The sequence below is a fragment of the Euphorbia lathyris genome, chromosome 4 (assembly GCF_963576675.1).
Source record: "Euphorbia lathyris chromosome 4, ddEupLath1.1, whole genome shotgun sequence".
NCBI lineage: Eukaryota > Viridiplantae > Streptophyta > Magnoliopsida > Malpighiales > Euphorbiaceae > Euphorbia > Euphorbia lathyris.
Genome location: NC_088913.1, coordinates 50,892,855 through 50,914,400, shown reverse-complemented (window position 1 = coordinate 50,914,400; position 21,546 = coordinate 50,892,855). Strand labels below are relative to the sequence as shown.

The following is a 21,546-nucleotide window of genomic DNA, read 5'->3' as shown; positions in this document are numbered from 1 at the left end:
TTCCTTAAAGCTTTTGAAGAACAAATTGGTCGATGCCCGAAAGGAGACTGGGAGAGTTGAAGCTGAGAAGCTAACTGATCATAAAAATGAAAAACTTGCTTTGCAGAAAGCTAACGAGGCTTCTGGCCTGAATGAATTGGTTGGTCATCAACAAAATACCGTTTGGAAGCAACTACAAACTTTATAAGTGCTGCAAGCGAACCATGATCGACTAAAAGAGAAAGCACCAGCATATTCTGATAAGAGCGGACGCCCTATGATGATATTGTATGGTAATACCGAATCAATTACCAAAAACTCAGCCTTAGAATGCCACTTTAATGGCCCATCACCAATAGATACTTGAAAACATGCACTACCTAGTAAAGGTACTTAATGACCAGCAATCCCCACCAATGGTGATAAAATGGGAATCAATCGATCGTGATCCAACTTTAATGCTTCGTATGCTTTTATGGTGATGATGTTAGCAAAACTGCATGTATCAATGAATACCCTACGAATCTTGTATTCTTTAACAATGACCTCAATTACCAAAACATAGTTATGTGCTTGTCGATTAAAACTGTCGAACGAAAACTCAGCCTTGGAACTCGAGATCCTTTCCTTGCCTTTTTCCATCCTTCATCTTTTAGCTGAACGATCCTCCCCTGGTTCTCCTGCTATAACGTTTATAACTCCTCTAAGAGCGCACTCAACATGTTGCTTGTCTTTGGGCTCCTTAGTCTTAGTGGCATTCTTCAGAAATCTATCCAGATTTCCCACTTCAGCCATTTTGTTTAATTCGATAGCCAATTGTCTTTCACTTTTGTGGAATTCACAAAATAGGCCATTGTGTCTTCGGCCTGAAGTCTTGAGTTTCAATGGATACTGAATGTGATGCATATTGGTCTCTACCCAATACAAACCTTCCTTTCTAGGGGCATTCAAAGGTACATAGTTGTGATCCATGTGTTCATTAGATCGCTTATGTTCCTCCTTACCCCTATCGCACTTTCCTTCCTTTGGCTAATGAACTGAGCTCAGCCTCTCTTTCAACAAAGGATTCAGACGATGGTCATCCCACTTGACAAAATCTCTAGTTCTTCTCATCAAATCAGGAAACATCTGAGGTATTCGAGTGAATCTTTAGATAAATCTTTGCTTCGGCAGTTACCTGTCATGGCCTCAATTGCTCCATCCATATTCAGATTTTTTATCTGAATTTCCACCCTCTAGAAATGTTCCACCCATTCCTTCAGTGACTCACTTGGCTCCTGATGCTCGTAAAGTATATAGCATTTAATAGGACAAGTGTATCCTATCGCAACAAGTAATATTGTGCTAAGCACGAGATCGAACCACAAAGACTATTTGTTATAACTGACAAATCTACCTAGAATGATCTAATTGTTTAGAGGGTTGGATAATGATTTTGGTTTTTAATAACTAATTAACTAAGCGAAAGCAATAAAGATACAAAATAAAGTGAACAATTGACAGGGTAGAAGGTGAATTAATGGCTAGCACAATCTAGGCTGAGGAATCCTTTGATTAAATCCTATGTATGGGTTTAGGGAGTTCAGATTTATGTTTTACCAATGATTGAAGGTAATTGTCCTAAGTGAAAGACTAATGTGATCAGTATTGTCCTTCCTATTCACATGCATTCGGGTGACGGCTTGATTAGGCATATACCGGAGGTCATGCAAAGCATTAGGTTTATTGACAACTAAGGCTAAAGTCGTAGCCCAACCACAAAGCCTCATTCCTAGTGGTCTCTAGCGAAGTCAGGTTAATACACATTCGGTATAGACGATTCCGTGATCAGGTTCTCATCTATCTATAATCCTATTTAATGTCAGGATCACAGGCATTAAGCACATTATATACATAAACAGGCTAGTTGACCATTATCAATGCTCATTTTAGCATAAATCATGTTCCTAACATCATCTAGGCATTAAGCATGCATAAACTGATCAATCAAAAGGTCCTAGTTCCCTAATCATACATATTCATATAATCAATTTCATCCCCATCCCAAATTGGATGTGCATTAATTCATAGACAAACTAATCATAGCAATAGGAAGTAAAGGAATAATGGAAAAACATCTTCAATTGAATATAAAAGCAAAAGATAAGAGAGAGATAGAAATCTAAAACCCGCTTTGTCTGATCCGGTTACAAAAATAGAAGATCTGGAGCTTCTCCCATCAATTGTTCTTGAATAAGAAATAAAAACTAAAATTAATCTAACCTAGAAAGCTGGAAATCTAATCTAAAAAGCAAAAAGAACTATTCTGAAATTTTAGTCTACATTATGACGACTCCCCCCTGAATAATGAAGATTAGCTCCCTATTTATAGAGTTAGGGAGAAACCCTAATGTCTCTGGGGGAAAAATGGGCTATTATAAAGTGTTTTAATGGGCTTCAGGCCCAAATCCACGCATTCCAGGAAGGGGGGAGGCGCTGGTGCGCCTTTCCCCGCCTCGTCTCGTCGAGACAAGGAGTGTCTCGACAAGACGAGGGCCTGTCTCGATGAGACAGGTATTGTCTCGACGAGACAGGTCCTAAATTGGACGATTTTGCTCCGGCTTTTATCTGTTTAGGTCTCTGGGCTTTCGAAAAGTGCTCTAATGGTCCCTGATGAATTCCAAAAGTGCTTTGACGGTCCCTGAATAATCCGAAGATGCTCCAATAGGCTTGGGTCTGGTTCGGAAATGCTTAAATAGTCCTGAAAAACCATGAAAATGCCGAAAATGCCATAAATAATGGAAAATACTAATTTTAACTAAAAACTATCAAATTAATACAGAAACTTAACTAAAAGCTAATTAAAATAAACTAAATTAATCCTAAAAACCCTATATAAATGGGAGCTATCAACATCCCCCCACTTGAATCTTGCTTGTCCTCAAGCAAGACAGAATTTAAAACAGAGAAAAATCAACAAATAGCTCCCTTACAAAAACAAGAATCTACTACACTTTATTATTCACAACAGTTCAGACTACTCATTTTGCAATTAAAAACATAATGAACCTCAGACGGGTCTCCAAAACTGATTAATTTGGTTTTATCGATCAACACTTCATGAAAATGAAATAAAAGGACTAAAATTGATAACTTACAAGTGGTCACTCTAACGCTCAAGTGTTTGGGTGATTTTTTTTTTTTTTTGTAAGCTCTCTACATGTTATTGCACAAAGTGGTCACGTTGGGATTGCATCATCCATCCGGTCAAAATTAATGCATTAAAATTAAACAAAATCATAGGTCTTTAAGGGCTGTAACATTGGCTAAAGGTTGGGGTAGGAAAAAGGGAATTTATAGGCAAAAAGTTAAATGACTCAAATAGTTAATTTTTTTTTTTTTTTTTTTGCAAAAAGAACACATTTTTCGCATTAGGGAGCTATCAACTACCTGTCCACACTTAAAATCTTGCTTGTCCTCAAGCAATTCAGAATCCAAAAGGGACATTTTTTCCGCTATGTATATGAAGGTTGAAGCTCAAGGTTGTTTTTGTGAATTCGGGAAGCAACTATGGTATAAACACATCTTTTATCATTTCCTCTATTATTTTTCTTTCTTTCTTTCTTTCTTTCTTTTGAATTTGGTTTTTAACCATTTTTTTTTTGTTGAATAGAGGGGAAAAAGAGGGGAATTCAAATGGGTAAAATTTGCTTCTTCTATTAAAATTACAACCTTTTAATGATTGGTAGCGGAAATTTGAAGGATAAGTGTGTCTAAGGATTTATCAAAACTAAATTGAGTCAATTAACTTGGGTGAGAAAGGGTATTTAAGAAGGCTAAGGTTTGTAACAGGGTTGATCAAAGAAAGGGGTAAAAGGCTCAAATGGGCTTATCTAGTGGAATTGTTAAGGGATTTTGGCTAAACAAAGAATAGGCCAAATTCACAAAGGGCTATACCTAGGTTGCCTAATCATTTCAAGTTTAATAAAAAACACAAAATTCAACCAGTATTGGATGCAATTCCTATGAGCACAAAGACAATAAATGTAATCTCACACCTAAGAGATCAATTGTTCCTAATCATGAGTCTAAAATATTGATCTTTATGGCTCTAACTCACAATTGAAGGGTTATTTGTATCAATCCTAGCCTCAACTAACGTTCCGTTCCATGTCAATTTTAGGTAAATAATACTCTTTGGAGACTCAAACGTTGTTCAAAAATTTTCACAATCATAAATTTCATTTAGAATGTGCAAATTTTTAAGTGTATTGTCAACTGTATTGCGGGATAGCTAAATGTATCAAATTCAACTGCCTAGGATTCCTTTTTATTCCTAGAATTACAAAGAAAAAGCAAACAAAAACATACAGAACGAAATCCTAAAACAAAAACATGCAACCTAATATGAGAAACAAAAAGAAATTAAAAACATGCAAATAGCAGAATCAAAAATCATCCTATCCTAGTATCTCCTCCCCACACTTACAACATGCATTTACTTCCATCATTACATAAAAGCAAAACATCAAGTGCAGAAAAGAAATAGGATAGAAAAACTCCCTCAGGGATGGTTGTCAATCCAACCCCGAATTTTCGATGCTAAATTTTCAAATCCAAGCTGTAGTCCTGAAAATCAATCCGGCGTCGGTGAGTATTCCGATTAGAGGGTTCTGCCAATAGAAAAAAAGAAAACAAACATAAAAATAGAGAAATCAAAAGAAAAGAAAAAGAAAAAATACGTTTTAATTTTTTTTTTAAATTTATTTATTTTTTTAGCCCGTCTCGTCGAGATGAACAGTGTCTCGACGAGACGAACAGTGTCTCGACGAGACGAGGCGAGAAATTTTTTTTTTTAAAAACGAAAAAAAAAAATTTACGTCTCGTCGAGATAGCCAGGTGTCTCGATGAGACGGCACGAAAAACCCGAATTTATATTCATATATATATATACAAATCTAAACAATTATTTCAACCATATTCAATTTACACAGATTATAATCGAAATAATCCCCGGCAACGGCGCCAAAAACATGATGGTGTTGTTGTCGGGTATTTCGAAATATAATCTAATTATAAATAAAATAGTTCCAAGCAAATTTAATCTAATTATAAACAAAATACTCCCCGACAACGGCACCAAAAACTTGATGCTCGTAAAGTATATAGCATTTAATAGGACAAGTGTATCCTATCGCAACAAGTAATATTGTGCTAAGCACGAGATCGAACAACAAAGACTATTTATTATAACTGACAAATCTACCTAGAATGATCTTATTGTTTAGAGGGTTGGATAATGATTTTGGTTTTTAATAACTAATTAACTAAGCGAAAGCAATAAAGATACAAAATAAAGTGAACAATTGATAGGGTAGAAGGCGAATTAATGGCTGGCACAATCTAGGCTGAGGAATCCTTTGATTAAATCCTATGTATGGGTTTAGGGAGTTCAGATTTATGTTTTACCAATGATTGAAGGTAATTGTCCTAAGTGAAAGACTAATGTGATCAGTATTGTCCTTCCTATTCACATGCATTCGGGTGACGGCTTGATTAGGCATATACCCGAGGTCATGCAAAGTATTAGGTTTATTGACAACTAAGGCTAAAGTCGTAGCCCAACCACAAAGCCTCATTCCTAGTGGTCTCTAGCGAAGTCAGGTTAATACAAATTCGGTATAGACGATTCCGTGGTCAGGTTCTCATCTATCTATAATCCTATTTAATGTCAGGGTCATAGGCATTAAGCACATTATATACATAAACAGGCTAGTTGACCATTATCAATGATCATTCTAGTATAAATCCTGTTCCTAACATCATCTAGGCATTAAGCATGCATAAACTGATCAATCAAAAGGTCCTAGTTCCCTAATCATACATATTCATATAATCAATTTCATCCTCATCCCAAATTGGATGGGGATTAATTCATAGACAAACTAATCATAGCAATAGGAATTAAAGGAATAATGGAAAAACATCTTCAATTGAATATAAAAGCAAAAGATAAGAGAGAGATAGAAATCTAAAACCCTCTTTGTCTGATCCGATTACAAAAATAGAAGATATAGAGCTTCTCCCATTAATTGTTCTTGAATAAGAAATAAAAACTAAAATTAATCTAACCTAGAAAGCTGGAAATCTAATCTAAAAAGCAAAAAGAACTATTCTGAAATTTTAGTCTACATTATGACGACTCCCCCCTGAATAATGAAGATTAGCTCCCTATTTATAGAGTTAGGGAGAAACCCTAATGTCTCCGGGGGCAAAATGGGCTATTATAAAGTGTTTTAATGGGCTTCAGGCCCAAATCCACGCATTCCAGCAAGGGGGAAGGCGCTGGTGCGCCTTTCCCCGCCTCGTCTCGTCGAGACAAGGAGTGTCTCGACGAGACAAGGGCCTGTCTCGACGAGACATGTCCTAAATGGGGCAATTTTGCTCCGACTTTTATCTGTTTAGGTCCCTGGGCTTCCGAAAAGTGCTCTAATGGTCCCTGATTGTAACCACACAAGGGTTATTTGAAAGTGTTTTCTTATTAAGTCTAAATGGTATTACAAGTATATATATATATATATATATATATATATACAAACAACCATTAATACCCAACTACTTACTTCCCAACTACTTACTTAAATGCTAGCTACTAACTATATCTAATTAATATTGTAACACTCCCCCTCAAGCTGGAGCATAGATATTTATCATGCCCAGCTTGTTACAAATATAATTGACTCGAGTTCCTGATAAAGCCTTGGTGAACACATCTGCTAATTGACTTCCGGTTCTGACATGTGGAGTTGTGATTGTACCATCCTCCAACTTCTCTCGAGTAAAATGACAGTCAACTTCTATATGCTTTGTTCTTTCATTAAACACATAGTTCTTTGCAATATAGATAGCTACTTTATTATCACAATATAACTTCATTGGTTTTATCTGGTCAAACCCAATTTCGCCAAGTAGACGATGTAACCACACAAGTTCACACGTAGCCTGTGCCATAGCTCGGTATTCAGATTCTGCACTGGATCTAAAAACTACACTTTGCTTCTTACTCTTCCATGAAACTAGATTTCCCCCAACAAATACACAGTAGCCAGTAGTAGAGCGTATGTCTGACAAATCTCCAGTATAGTCTGCATCGGTGAAGCCTTCTCCAATGTGATGTCCATGATTTTGATATAACAAGTCTCGTCCAGGAGCTCCCTTTAGATACCTCAGGATGTGAGTAACAGCATCCCAATGCATTGTCCTAGGTGAAGACATGAATTGACTTACCACACTCACAGGAAATGAGATGTCAGGACGAGTAATTGTGAGATAATTCAGTTTGCCCACAATTCTCCTATATTTCTCAGGTTCTTTGAGTAAGTAACCATCATCAGACTTCAACTTCACATTGGGCACCATCGGAGCATCACAAGTCTTTCCCTCAATTAGACCTGCATCTTTCAACATATCTAAACAGTATTTTCTCTGATTTAAACAAATTCCTTTCCTACTGCGAGATACCTCTATTCCCAAGAAGTATTTCAAAGGACCAAGATCCTTTGTCTGGAAGTAAGTACCAAGGAACTTCTTCAACTCCTTAATCCGATCAACAACACGTCCTGTAATTATGATATCATCAACATACACAACCAGAAGAATGCATCCAGAGCTAGAACTGAAGTAGAAAACAGAGGGATCATATGCACTTCTGTGTAAGCTGAATTCCATTACTGCGGCACTGAATTTACCAAACCATGCACGAGGAGATTGCTTCAAACCATACAGAGACTTTCTTAATCTGCACACCTTTCCAGACTCCCCCTGAGCAACAAAGCCAGGAGGTTGCTCCATATAAACCTCTTCATTCAGGTCACCGTGCAAGAAAGCATTTTTAACGTCCAGTTGATGAAGCTCCCAATTGTAAGTGGCAGCTAAAGAAATGAACAGACGGACAGAAGTGAGTTTAGCAACAAGAGAGAAAGTATCAAAATAATCAAGACCATAAGTCTGAGCATAGCCTTTAGCAACCAGGCGAGCCTTCACTCGAGCAACAGTACCACCAGGATTCATCTTAACAGTCCAAATCCACCGAGCACCAATTTTCTTCCGATCGTTTGGTAAGTCCACAATGTCCCAAGTGTGATTTTGTTCGAGTGCCTCCAGTTCTTCTTTCATTGCCTCTAGCCAATCAGGATGATTCATAGCCTCTAAAATGGATTTTGGAACTGCAATGGAATCTAAGGTAGCTACAAAACACTTGGAATGGGGTGATAAGGCATCATAAGAAACAAAGGAGGAGATAGGGTAAGTGCAAGACCTTGTACCTTTCCGAAGAGCAATAGGGAGATCAAGACTTAGTTCAGATGAAGGTGTAGGATCTGGAGCCGAAACAGATGAGGTATCATTGGTGACTGGTCCTGGAGCAGGTGCCGTAACCGCAGGCTGCACACACCTAGAATAAATGTGACGAATATGAGGACGAGGGACAACATGTTCACTTACAGTATAGATAAAAAAATCATCATCAGATGTATCAGCAGGAAAAGAGGGCGAAGGGGAAGATGGACGGAAGAAAGACGTATTCTCAAAGAACGTGACATCGGCCGACATAAGATAGCGCCCCAAGGATGGAGAGTAACAACGGTACCCTTTTTGACTTCGAGAATATCCCAAAAAGACACACTTGAGAGATTTGGGGTCAAGTTTGGAGACTTGAGGACGAATATCGTGTACAAAACAAGTACACCCAAAAATACGAGGGGCAAGAGAAAATAAAGATTGAGAAGGAAACAAGATAGAGTATGGAATCTGACCCTGAAGAACAGCGGACGGCATCAGATTGATGAGGTAACAGGCAGTGGAAACAGCATCTGCCCAAAACACTTTCGGGACTTGCATTTGGAACATGATCGCCTGAGTGACTTCAAGTAAATGGCGATTCTTCCTTTCAGCTACACCATTCTGTTGTGGTGTAACAACACATGACGTTTGATGAATAATACCATGTTGTAGAAGGTATGACTGAAAAGTACTGGATAAGTATTCTTTGGCATTGTCACTTCGCAAAATACAGATATTTTTATTAAATTGAGTTTTAATCTCAGCATGAAAAGCACAAAAAATAGTAAATAAATCTGAACGGTGCTTCAAATGATAAAGCCATGTAACTCGAGAAAAATCATCCACAAAAGTCACAAAATAACGATAACCAAGTTTAGAAACAATAGGACAAGGACCCCACACATCAGTGTGAACTAAATCAAAGACAGACTCAACACGTTTATTTATTCGAGGAGAATATGGGACTCGATGGTGCTTAGCAAACTGACATGCTTCACACTCCAAAATAGAGTTCCTTGGAAGACTCGGACACATTTTCTGCAAGACTGAGGGTTATTTGAAAGTGTTTTCTTATTAAGTCTAAAGGTATTACAAGTATATATATATATATACAAACAACCATTAATACCCAACTACTTACTTCCCAACTACTAACTTAAATGCTAGCTACTAACTATATCTAATTAATATTGTAACACTGATGAATTCCAAAAGTGCTTTGACGGTCCCTGAATAATCCGGAAATGCTCCAATAGGTTTGGGTCTGGTTCGGAAATGCTCAAATAGTCCTGAAAAACCATGAAAACACCGAAAATGCCATAAATAATGGAAAATACTAATTTTAACTAAAAACTATCAAATTAATACAGAAACTTGACTAAAAGCTTATTAAAACAAACTAAATTAATCCTAAAAACCCTATATAAATGGGAGCTATCAGCTCCTAAACTAAATAGTTCAGATCCTGCATACTTTTGCTTTCGGGAATGGAAGTGATGAAATGATCGCAGAATTCCTGAGACATCTGCTCAAATGACTGAATAGATCCATGCAAGAGTTGATCATACCAATAAGCATTCAAATCTCTCAAGGTTGTTGAAAAGAGTTTACATATGAGTGTATCTGTAGCAATAGTGGTCTGCAGTGCTCTTTGGAAATTCTTGACGTGAAGAGTAGGATTAGCCATCCCATTATAATCTTTCAATAAGGGATATTTAAACCCCTGGGCATTGGTTGGCTCGTGATGTCAGCACTCAATGGAGTTTTTGAAGGAAATTAAGGCTAAGTTATAGCATCGGAAATATAAAAATTTTAGCCTACTTCCTTTTAACCATAGGATCCGTTAATCGTTATTTCATATAAAGAGGGATAAGAAGGAATACCTTTCGATGAACAATCTACCGTTGTTAAAGAAGCGCCCACAAATCTTCTCCAAGATTCCAACCACAAAGTATAACACGGTGAGGTTAAGATGGAATCAACCCTTATGAGATGCAACCAAATTAGATTGCCTCTAATTAACCAACACAAGATCAAAGAGAAAAAGGGATGGATGAGATTAATCAATTGACGGAAGCCGTATGAATTCTTATCCACGAACTAGGGGATGCGAATTCACTCTCTCTTACTTAATGTAGGTTTCGAAAATCACAATAAGGGGAGGGGATTAGCTTAGTCGAAATTCTCATAGGGAGGGGGTATATATAGTCGCTTGTATCTAAACCCTAGTTAGATAGGAATAGGTTACTTAATAGGAATTCCATTCGGAATAGGATTCCTAATTATTATCTTATAATATATCAAATACATTTAGGATAATAATAAATAACCTAATTGGATAATAATAGGAGTATATTAATCTAATTAAAACTCCTAAATTAATTATCTCTTAATTAATTTAATTCACAAACCTAATCAAATTAGGATTAATGGAATTAAAATAATTCCTTATTTACTATATATAAATTTCGGCCCCCCTCTATATAAATGGGCCTTACTGGGCTCAATTGGGCTTCCATCTATTAATCATATCCATCTCTCTTTTGGTTCCAAGTCTTATGTGTGATCCATTAGGTTCTTACTACTTCTGGCCGTATGCAACTATTAAATTAATTTCTTCAAGAATTATATTTAATCCTTGCATAACGGAATGATGTACTGAGTATGTTATAGGCAAGTCTGTAATCATTCCCCTAGAGTCCGTTAAGAAGACAGGTTGATTCTGTCGTTAACCCTTCCGTATTAGTTACAGTATAATTCGATTATTTATCAACTATATCCTTGAACTGAATCTTATGACTATGGGTGATGTCAAGTCACATATAGCGAGACGTTCGTTTTACTTGTACAAGCCGAGTCAACTCAAATAGATAGGTTAAGTGAAATCTGTATTTCTACTCTTAAGCTATCACCTTGCAAGGATTTAGAGTCGAGTCTTCCACAAGCGATCCTTGGATATATCTCCTATTAATCGGGAGTGCTAAATGCTCAATCCAATGTATAACTACCCTGACATTACTTCCTGTGACACCCAACCTTTGCAGTTCACACCCCAGAGTCATCTCTGTTAAGGATCGTGGGACCACAGGATCAAAGTCTCACATTCAGTAATTCAGGATGACCAATTAACATTCCTTTGAGTCTGAGGATTACTTATACCTATTAATACCAATGAGATGAACAGGTGACAACGATGAATCTACCCATCCTGTTATCTCAAATCGGATCCCCAATCCTAATGAATGACGTTTCATCGGATCTATGTAACTCTCCAGATATCTATATATATGAAGCTTGTGAGATCAGCTTTCTGTCGGACAGAAGACATTGTTACATACAAGTCTCAACAGTGATATATCAATCCTAAACATATCACTTGACTTGGGGTGGTTTTAAGTTTATTAGTTTATTATAAAGTTTTGTCTCACTTCATGCTTGTATGAACACTTTATAATCACTTTAAACAAACTTACGGATTTCCTTTTATTAGACTTTATATAGTGCTTAAAAGGGATTGCCTTTATATAGTTATAAAACATATATCTCATTAAAACAAATGATATAAAGAACAATTCATTTACATTAAGTTTGTATCCTGCTGTTAGACGAGGTGTCGCGGCCTAATCTCCCGGGCGGACCGGGGGGTGGACAACCTCATGGCGACGTAAGCGGTGATTGGCGCCGAAAGCAACCAATCGTGGAATCAAGCTGCTCGGCAAGACCGGAGCTCGGAGATATGGAAGAGTCGCCACCCACGAATGGGAAAATGAACACCGATCCCTTACGGGAGACCGGTGTGGGTTCGGGAAACTTAGGTACGAGCCGAGAAGGCTAGCTCCTTTCCGGAGAAAGGCTACTAGGCACCCCGACATCGCCCGGTTATGAACCACCGGCCTCCTACTCAGCATGTTAGGCGATAACGGACTAATCGTATACTTCTTTAAGTTTAAAATTCATTTGAAACCTTTTCTTTCTTTTTTCAGAAACTGTTTTGAGCATATATTATTGGAAAGCCATATTAGTAAAGAATCACCCATTTATATTATACATACACAGAGAAGGGGGAAGAAAGAAGTGATTTATTTACAACTTTATTTAAATGCCATGCCGTGTGTTTATTCTACACTAACTTATTTCCCCAAAACGAGTTTATTTACATGGTTCGCACCTTAATCACCGTTGGAACGATTTAAGTGCGTTTTAAAACCCCGATTAGTGAAGTTTACTCGAGTCGCCGTTGGAACGACTCAAGTGCTTTGGAAACGTTTGAGACAAAAACCTTTAGTTAAGAAAACGTGGTTAAACATACAAGTCAATTTTATTTTGTACAAATCATTTAAGAAAACGATTCAAAACTTTATTATTACAATGAAAACGATTTTAATTACAAGGCTCGCTTAATCCGTCGTTGGAACGGACTAAGGTTTTAAAGCGTGATGTTTTGAGAAACGATTTGAAATGTCAAGAAAACACTATTTATTTACATTAGGAACCTCTAAAAATTCATTAGTTTAAATGATTAAATTAAAAACTCTTTTTGTGATTTAATTTTCCCTTTTTTCTTTAGTAGAACCTTACTTGAATATAATTACAACAATAAACACATTAAATCAAAATTCACTCCCAAGTAAAGCCCATTTGAAATATGGACCCCTAAATGGTCCAAAAGAATAAAGAAAATAATATAGATATATATATACATTTTAAATAAAAAAGGAAACATGAAATAAAAGTTAATGAAAAGAGACTATATAATGCATATATGAAAATACTAAATATAATACATTTATACTTTAAATATGTGAAAATAGTAAATAAAACTCATAAATAAGAAAATGACATTTATCACCCAAAATAATTTTATTTAATGATAACCAATATAGCCCAAATATCCCCAAAAACTATATGTATACATATACATAATGTAGTTTAACTATCAAAATAATACCCATTATCCACAAAATATCTACTAATTATCTCCAAAATGCTCAAGTAAATAACATTTAAAATAAAATCCAATATAACCCAAAAGGAATGAAAAAGAAAATATATATACACATATACTTATATTTAAAAATGGAATAAAAAATGATATACAAACATCCTAAATAATTATATATACTAAATGTCTAAAATAATTTGAAAAATATATATTACATAACTATACATATACATATGAAGGATTAAAAGCTTAAAAGTTAAGAAAGAGGCAAAACAGCATTTTTTACATTCAAGCAGATTTACCGACGGAAAATCCGTCGGTAAACAGCAATTAGTGACAGAAATGGTAAATTACAGCAGCACTCCAATTATTTCCAGATTTATTCAAAAGCTTTAAATTAAATCTAATTCAATCGTTTTGGATTTCCGAACTACCAAAAATGGATCATAGTCAATAACGGAAGTTCCTAAAACGACGTTTTTATTTTAAAACGTTATTCGGAAATTCCTTTAAATTAAAACTTATAGTTACAACGCTTTCAATACCCGAACTACCTTTTTATCGGATCACGGTTCGTATTGGGATATCAAAACGAGGTTTTTTTTTTTAAAGCGAAACCGAATTTATTCAACACGAGACGAAAATTAAATAAATATGCCACATTAAATAAAACGTGATAAAATAAAAGAATAACTAAATAAATAAAAACTATAACATAAAAATAAATAAAGGAAAAGAAATAAATTAAATAAAATAAAACGAGTCTAGTCCTCGGATAATACCTCAAGTTCGGTATCTGACAGTCGAAACCGATTGATTCCACGAGTCGTGATTTTCCAGTTTTTTGTGTTTTTTAGTAAAAATTTAACTTTGGGAAAATTTGGATTTTTTTGGGAAAAAAAATATTTTCTCCAAAAAAATGACTTTCTCTCTCTAAAAATGTTTAGAGTGAGAAAGTTCCAAAAATTCTCCTCCTTCCAAATGCATGGGGATCCGTGCCTTTTATAGGCAAACGGATCCCCGGAAAAATGGGCGATGCTCAAGTAAAATCGGGCGTCGCCCAAGGGGGTTGGGCGGCCGCCCATGGCATGTTGGGCGGCCGCCCAACATTTGTTGGGCGATCGCCCAACAGCGTTGGGCGAGCGCCCAACGCAAGGTTGGGCGTCCGCCCGACGTGGTTGGGCGCTCGCCCAACGGCCGCCGGGGCGCGTCTCGCGCCGTCGGGCGCGCACGTCCCACGGCCGTCGAGCTCGCGTTCCGTGCCGTCGGGCGTCCACGCGTCGTGGCCGCCGAACGTGCGTCCCGCGCTGCCGGGCGCACACGCCTCGTGGCCGACGAGCGCGCGTTCCGTGCAGCCGGGCCCGCGCATCGCTCGGATGCCGAGCACGTGCCATTCGTGGTTGGATGCGTGCGTCCGACGGACGTCGAGCGCGCGCTTTGCGTCGTCGAGCGGGCGTCCGACTGTCGTCGAACGCGCGCCGGCCGCCGCTAAGCACTCGCACCATGCCGCTAAACATTCGCGAGCCATCCGATCAACAACAGCGACCCGCCGTAACTCTTTCTTCTTTATTATGTACTTATTATTCTTTATATATTTTTTGTTTTTCAAAACTTCCGGAATCAATTGTTTCAACCGTCTTGTTTTCAGGTTTTCGTCACAGGTCCTTCGACTCGGTGTCCACACCTGCAACAATTGACTATTGGACACCAAACCCCAACAGTTTTGATCTCTATTGCTGCCGAACCTTTAGTCTCAAATCCCTCATCCTTTATTGTTTGTCGAAACTCTCCCTTGATGAGACTCAACACCTCTTCCTTCAGCGAAAACTCCTGCACCTTTTGTTTTGGTTGTTCTAACCCACGACGATTAAGATATTTAGATACTCTTAAGTTTCTTTTGTGTGCCTCATAGCGCCGAAACAGTCTTTGTAGAATTAACGATGAAAGAGTCTCTGTAGAATTAACCCTTTTTACTTTTATTCTTGTTTTTTTTCGTTTTCATTAACTTTAGGAAACCCCTTTGAACCTAAATTTTTATATTTTTTAGTTTTTCTTTCTCACATAAACCATTGCAAACTTTCAATAAGTTTGTTTTATCACCTGTTGTTTATGGCATCCTTTTAAGAGCAATTTAAAATGGTAAAAGGTGAAACGAGCAGACATGTTTCAATAAAAGACCAAATGTTCGATCTACACTCCAAAAAACGGAAAAAACATCATTTGAATTCCCCCAAACATAATTATGATCAACCTTTGGTCATACAAAAAAAAGAGAAAGAGAAAGAAAAAGAAAAAAAATTCTATAAGAAAAAAATTCTATGTTATTTTAATAAAAAGCTTGTTCCCTTTATATTTGCTAAATATCACCTATACCACCTTTGTTATTTTGGTGCTAAATTCCTAACCCAGTTCTTAAACCTCATTAACCTACCTTCAACCTTAACAACATTACAACTCAATCTTGAGACTGTTTTTGATATTGTTGGAGTCAAGTAGCAAAGTTGAGGTACTCGGATAAACGTGCAAATTCACCATAACTTTAAGCAGGAACAAAAGCTGGGAGTAAACACTTGAGCCACCTAAACTTTTATGTGTGATTGAGTGACCATTGGTGAGGTATTTTATTGGTTTTCCCCTAAGCTCGTTTAATTAACATGTATCCTTTTCTTAAAAGTATGATATGTGCTAATTGAAATGAGACTTTTGGACATTGTGTCTCTATTTTTTTGTTTCCAAATATATGCAATTACAGCTGCTTGTGTTTGTGTCAAGCACCTAGTCAAAACTGGAAGGTTTTTCTAGTTTGGCTAGTCGATTACAGGTTTAGTTTTTAGTTTACTTGGGCACAAGTAAAGTTTTAGGTTCGAGGAGGTTTGATAGGGGTCAAAAATCTCTATCTTTTGATATGGTTTTTAGGATGGTTTTACTTTACTTTAATAAATAAATAGTAATTTCCTGCATTTTATTTCACTTATGTCATTTATTTAGTTTTCACTTTCATTTTAGCACTTTTATCACTTTTTATGTCTTTTTAGTCATTTTTTGGTTAAATAATGTCAAGTTAACACGCACCTAAGATTTCCTTTAATATTTTTGGCTAAATTGGTTCACCAAATGTCACTATGAAATAGTTTGGCACTTAATTCCAAAGTTTGGTGGATTAATTCGACCATTGGACTAATGTTTGTTAGAGTTTAGTCGTTTTGCAGGTCGAATGCGAGAAGGGCAAGGTCGTCATACGTCGAAATCGCATTTCAGGACCCCTGGTTGTCAACTCGGCGAGTTGGCCGCTGCAAGGCCCAGCTCGGTGAGCCGGGAGCCGAGCCCGAGAATTAGTCTAAAAAGACTGATTCTCACTCCTGATATTTCGGGGATTTCATATTTTATTCTTCCACATTTGAATGTAACGTTAACTTTCAGTTCATAAGTCTATTTTCAGTCTATAAACAGACTTCTCTATCAATTATAATTTTCATCTTTTGCCTGTGTAATTAGTCTTCTCCTACCTTGAGAAATCATCCCAAAATCCTCCATCTGTCATTGAAGCACCAAGGTTTCCTTCGTCTCCAGTTCCAAGGATTCTCAAGTTCCATCCTCCAGTCCTAGAAAGACGACTGCTTTAGTCGACAGGTTCCTAAAAAGGGATTTCTATTCTCAATTAGTTTCTCTGTTGACTTTAGATCCTTCCTATGAATTCGGGATTGGTTGTATCTGTGACAATTGTTTTTCCATCTTTAATATAAGTTTCATTATTGATTGTCTATAATCAAAGGCCTATGAATTTGACAACTTCATAGTTGATAAGACCCAAATTCCTGAACCTTAAAGCTAGCTACGACCTGTAACAAAGGAATAGCGTGCTAGGGACCCTTAAAGGATAAGTAGGTTTAATTGCCTTAGGCTTAAATAACTCAGAATAGGTAATTGATTAATTGATTAATTGTTTAGATTAGGTTGATTCTTACATTATTGTATCATTCCATTCCCTCACTTGATTAATTGTCTGGCTTAAGATCACCTTAGGAATAGAATAACTTAATTACAAAACTCAAATCCAATTTTCCACCGTCTAAATAACATTAGAAGTCTAGTAGTTTGATACTTGCGGTATAAATCATGTGGATTCGATACCTGGACTTGTCCAGATTATTACTTGATACCAATAGGTACACTTATCTCTTAGTGAGCCCTTGAACGTCAGCTCGGAGCGCATCAGCATTCCTTTTTGTAGTAAATGGAAACCCTTGAATGTAAAGATTGTTCGGATCTGCTCCCTTCAGTTCAACCCAACATTTAAAATCTTTTAAAGGAGTAAATAGGTCGTCACGTAAGTTCATGAGGCAAAATGACCAAAAGTGACAAGTTAAGGGGCTGCGTATGATTTAGGGCAAAAATATATTAACCCAACATCTTTTTTTCGAATTTATTTTCAAAAATAGTATTTTTTTTTAAGGAATTATCCTAAATAATATGACTGTATTACATGAAAATAGGATGCATACACAATAATGAACACTAAAGTAGCAGAACACATACACTTTGAGTCGGAATCATAGCATAGTGATTATAATTAAAAGTAAGGAAATATTATCATATTTTTCTGAGAGAAACAACAGCATTTATGACGACATTTACACTGAAAGAAATACATATGGATTATGATTGTTGCAGTTAGGAAGAGGATAAGCACTAAGCAGCAGCAGCAATGTACTTTCCATATTGTTACAGTAACGAAAAAAAAAAAAAAAAAACTGAATTAGATTCATCTTCAGCTCATTATTGTCCATCATCATCACCTGAAAGCATTCAACTTCAAATCTTCAAAATAGGGGAATGGTCTTCATTTCATTTAGATTAAAAACTAAAATATAAAATTCACAGGAAACAGCAAGAATTTCTATTACTATTAATTAGTAAACAGAAGGGAAGTACCAATTCCTAGCCACCAATATGTATCATAGGTCTATTTGCTGTTTTTGCTATGTCAAACATTCCAGCATGTGAAGCTTTTTTCCTCTTCACCTGAAGGATGCAATGCAACATAATGTTTTAAAAACAAGGCAAATGTCTCCTAAACCAATTATAATTTATAAGCAACATGAGATTATCCAACCACCAAACAAGGCAAATGTCTGTATCACTAATAATCAGAATCCTATAATTACTGTATTGCAAAGAGTGCAAACTGCATACCGCTGCTCCTATTATTTTCCGAAGCCCATCTTCATCAGCACCGCAACGAAGGGGGTCTCTTAAACTAACCTGCAAAGAAAAAACAACAATAGGAACCACATAGTTGTAGAAAAGCAAGATCAAATTAATCAACATAAACCATGCTAACAGACAGTTTACCTCTGAAGGACCAAACAGGCATACTTTCAAGTTGCCATCAGCTAGAAGTCTCAATCTATTGCAACCAGCACAAAAATGCTCGGTCATTGATGTTATAAAAGAAACAGTACCAAGATGACCATCTATCTTGAAGTTCTTAGCTGTATCTGTTGGGTGATCTTGGAGTCTCTTTAGGTTATCAAACTTCTTTGCCTGTACATTTAGAAGGTGGTGTTAACACTACAACTTATGAAGAAGATTTATTCATAAATCTCCATACAAGATTACCTGTCAGAGTTGTACCTTACCACTCTATCTAACATTTCTGAGTAGGGAACAAGTTTCTTGAAGTTCCAAACATTTCCATCAAAAGGCATGAATTCAATGAATCGAATATTTATTGGTTTGTTGCGTGTCAATTCTACAAAATCACAGATCTCGTCATCGTTGAACCCTCGCATTACAACGCAATTCACCTATCAACAAACCAGCGAGTAAAGAATTTATAACTTTAGTAGGAACCAAAACAACATGACCATGTTATCATTGCAACAGAAATTAACATATTGACTAGAAAAGATAAAATTTGAAGAAGCATTATAGGAAGAGAAGGAAATGCAGAAAATAACAAAGGCGCATACTTTTACAGGATTGTAACCACAGTCTATAGCAGCATTAATTGACTCCATAACTCTTTCATGTCCTTTACGTCTGGTCATAAATTCAAACTTAGCTGAGATCAATGTATCTAAGCTGATATTTAGATTAGTAAGGCCGCATTCCTTCAGTTTCGGGAGTTTTCTGGCAAGTGTAATTCCATTTGTTGTCATTGCCAATGTCTTCAGTCCTTTCAAGTTAGACAGCTGTAAGCATATCTCTTCAATATCTTTCCTTATGGTTGGCTCACCGCCAGTCAAACGAATTTTATCAACACCAGAACTGACAAATAGATTTGCCAAACGGATAATCTCATTCTGTGAAAGTAATTGAGGGTTAGGAGTGAGCTCCACACCTTCATCTGGCATACAATACTGGCAACGCAAATTGCAGCGCTCTGTCAATGAGATCCTCAAGTAAGTATGCATCCTTCCAAATGTATCAATTAGCATATCTGAAAGAGGATTACTATTTGGTGGATCTTCTGGCAAATTTGCACAAGAAGTTACATATGCCCTTGGAACTAATCTATTAAAATGACCATTATCTAATCTTTGGTAGGTAGAATTTCCTGATACAGAAGAAGATCCAATTTCGGAATAAAGCTGCATAGGAAGTGAGAACAAAATTAGAAGCTAAACCCTGCTTAGTCATAAGAACTCTAACACAACAATGATAAACTATGAAAGAAAGAAAAAAACTGTACAGAACTGCAGACTACTTTCTAATCATTCTAACAATCGACTAAACTGACCCTTGAGAAATTCCTTAATTCCTAAGTAGTTTCAATTAGCCCAACACAGAAAAAAGCAATTGAAAACTTTCTTGTACGAACAAACACAAACACAATAAATCTAAGTTGAAAATATATTTATAAAAGAATTGTACATGAAGACAAAAGAAGAAAGTGAGAAGATATTATGAAATCCCTACTGGTTCTTCCACCATAACCCATATACAAAAATCAATAGAGAAATAGAAATGAATCGAGACCATTGAGTACATGTCTAATTAGGAAGAATTCAAATGAAAATATCCTTGTGAAGGTGAAACAAGTAGACTTACGAGAGAGAAACTGGAATTCCTGAATCCCAAATGCCAATTAACAACCTTTGACACCCAACGCGTCATCATAGGCCTAGCTCCAAAGTATAATTAACGATCAAAGATGTTTGCTGCTTTTTTATTAGGGAAAACACGGACAAAAACGAATATTACGGGGAATCGAAGATTGAATATAAAGCAGTAGCTTGAGGAGGAAAGAAAGAACAAGTTGTTAACCTTTCTTGTATACCCACTCCCAAAGGTCAGGTAAAACACACAGATTACCTTTCTTTCTTTGTTAAGTACCAAAAATAAAAATAATAAAAAAAGCAAACCTTTCTTTCTTTATCTTAAAACACTCCTCGGTACAACTGAGAGCCAGCCAGCCAGCATCAGCATAGACATAATTACACATCAAGCTATGCCGTTTTAAGGTTTTTTTAAGCCTAATTCTTTAGGTGAAATGTTTTGAATTTTGATGATTCAACCTCAACTTTAATTCTATATAATAACAATTTATATTCACTTCAAATCTTATTATTTACCTAAAAACATAATGAACTGTTATTTACCGCATTTAAATTATTTATCACCGTACCTTTTGATATTTTTGCCCTTCTCATAATTTTCATCCAAAATTCTCAAATCCTCTTAATTTTTTTTTTATTTTCAAAAAACCGACCTAAAACATCTTGACACCAAAATCCGGAAAGGAAAAAGGCTTCATGGACATCCAGTAAGTTTTTATTTTTAAAATTGGAGGTCGTTATAAAGCCGGTAGGCCTGTCTAAATTATTGGTCTGAAATTTAAAAACCAATAACAAATATAAATTCAACAAAATTTGCAACTTTTGCAACTTTTGCATTTCAAATTTAGTTTAAATTATACGATGTTGAATAATAATGCAAGTTAAAAGACAAACTGCTTTGTGTTTCTTTCTCAACTTTTCATTGATTTTTCGATTTCTTCAGTTCTCTTATCGAGTTTCAAAACTTCTATCTTTTGACCAAGGTCGTTTCTCACCTTTTGTAGGCCCGGGCGAGATAATAAATTTGAGCCTTTTCATATACAAATTAAAAAAAAAAATCCTTAAAGGTTGAAGATTATATCTAGAAAAAATAGTGATTGTCAAGCATCTCAATTAAGTTGGCACCCCTAACGAACCCCAAAACACTCAGATCTTATTTTCTCTTATTTATTTTTTCACTTCCAATCAAATGCTTTTTAAGAACATGTTTTATCAAACAATTGGTTGTTGGGTTATTTTGATGAT

The 21,546-nt window shown here is 36.2% G+C and overlaps 1 protein-coding gene across 1 annotated transcript; it reads right to left on the bottom strand.

The window, feature by feature from the left end:
- Positions 1-17,764: 17,764 nt before the first annotated feature.
- Positions 17,765-20,598, bottom strand: LOC136227923 (GTP 3',8-cyclase, mitochondrial). Its single transcript, XM_066016724.1, has 7 exons — positions 20,294-20,598; positions 19,213-19,833; positions 18,880-19,047; positions 18,593-18,784; positions 18,434-18,502; positions 18,173-18,262; positions 17,765-18,036 (listed from the first exon to the last, which is right to left on the bottom strand). Exons 1-6 carry the CDS (start codon positions 20,360-20,362, stop codon positions 18,179-18,181), a joined length of 1,203 nt encoding a protein of 400 aa, XP_065872796.1. The 5' UTR covers positions 20,363-20,598; the 3' UTR covers positions 17,765-18,036; positions 18,173-18,178.
- Between the last annotated feature and the right edge of the window lie 948 nt (positions 20,599-21,546).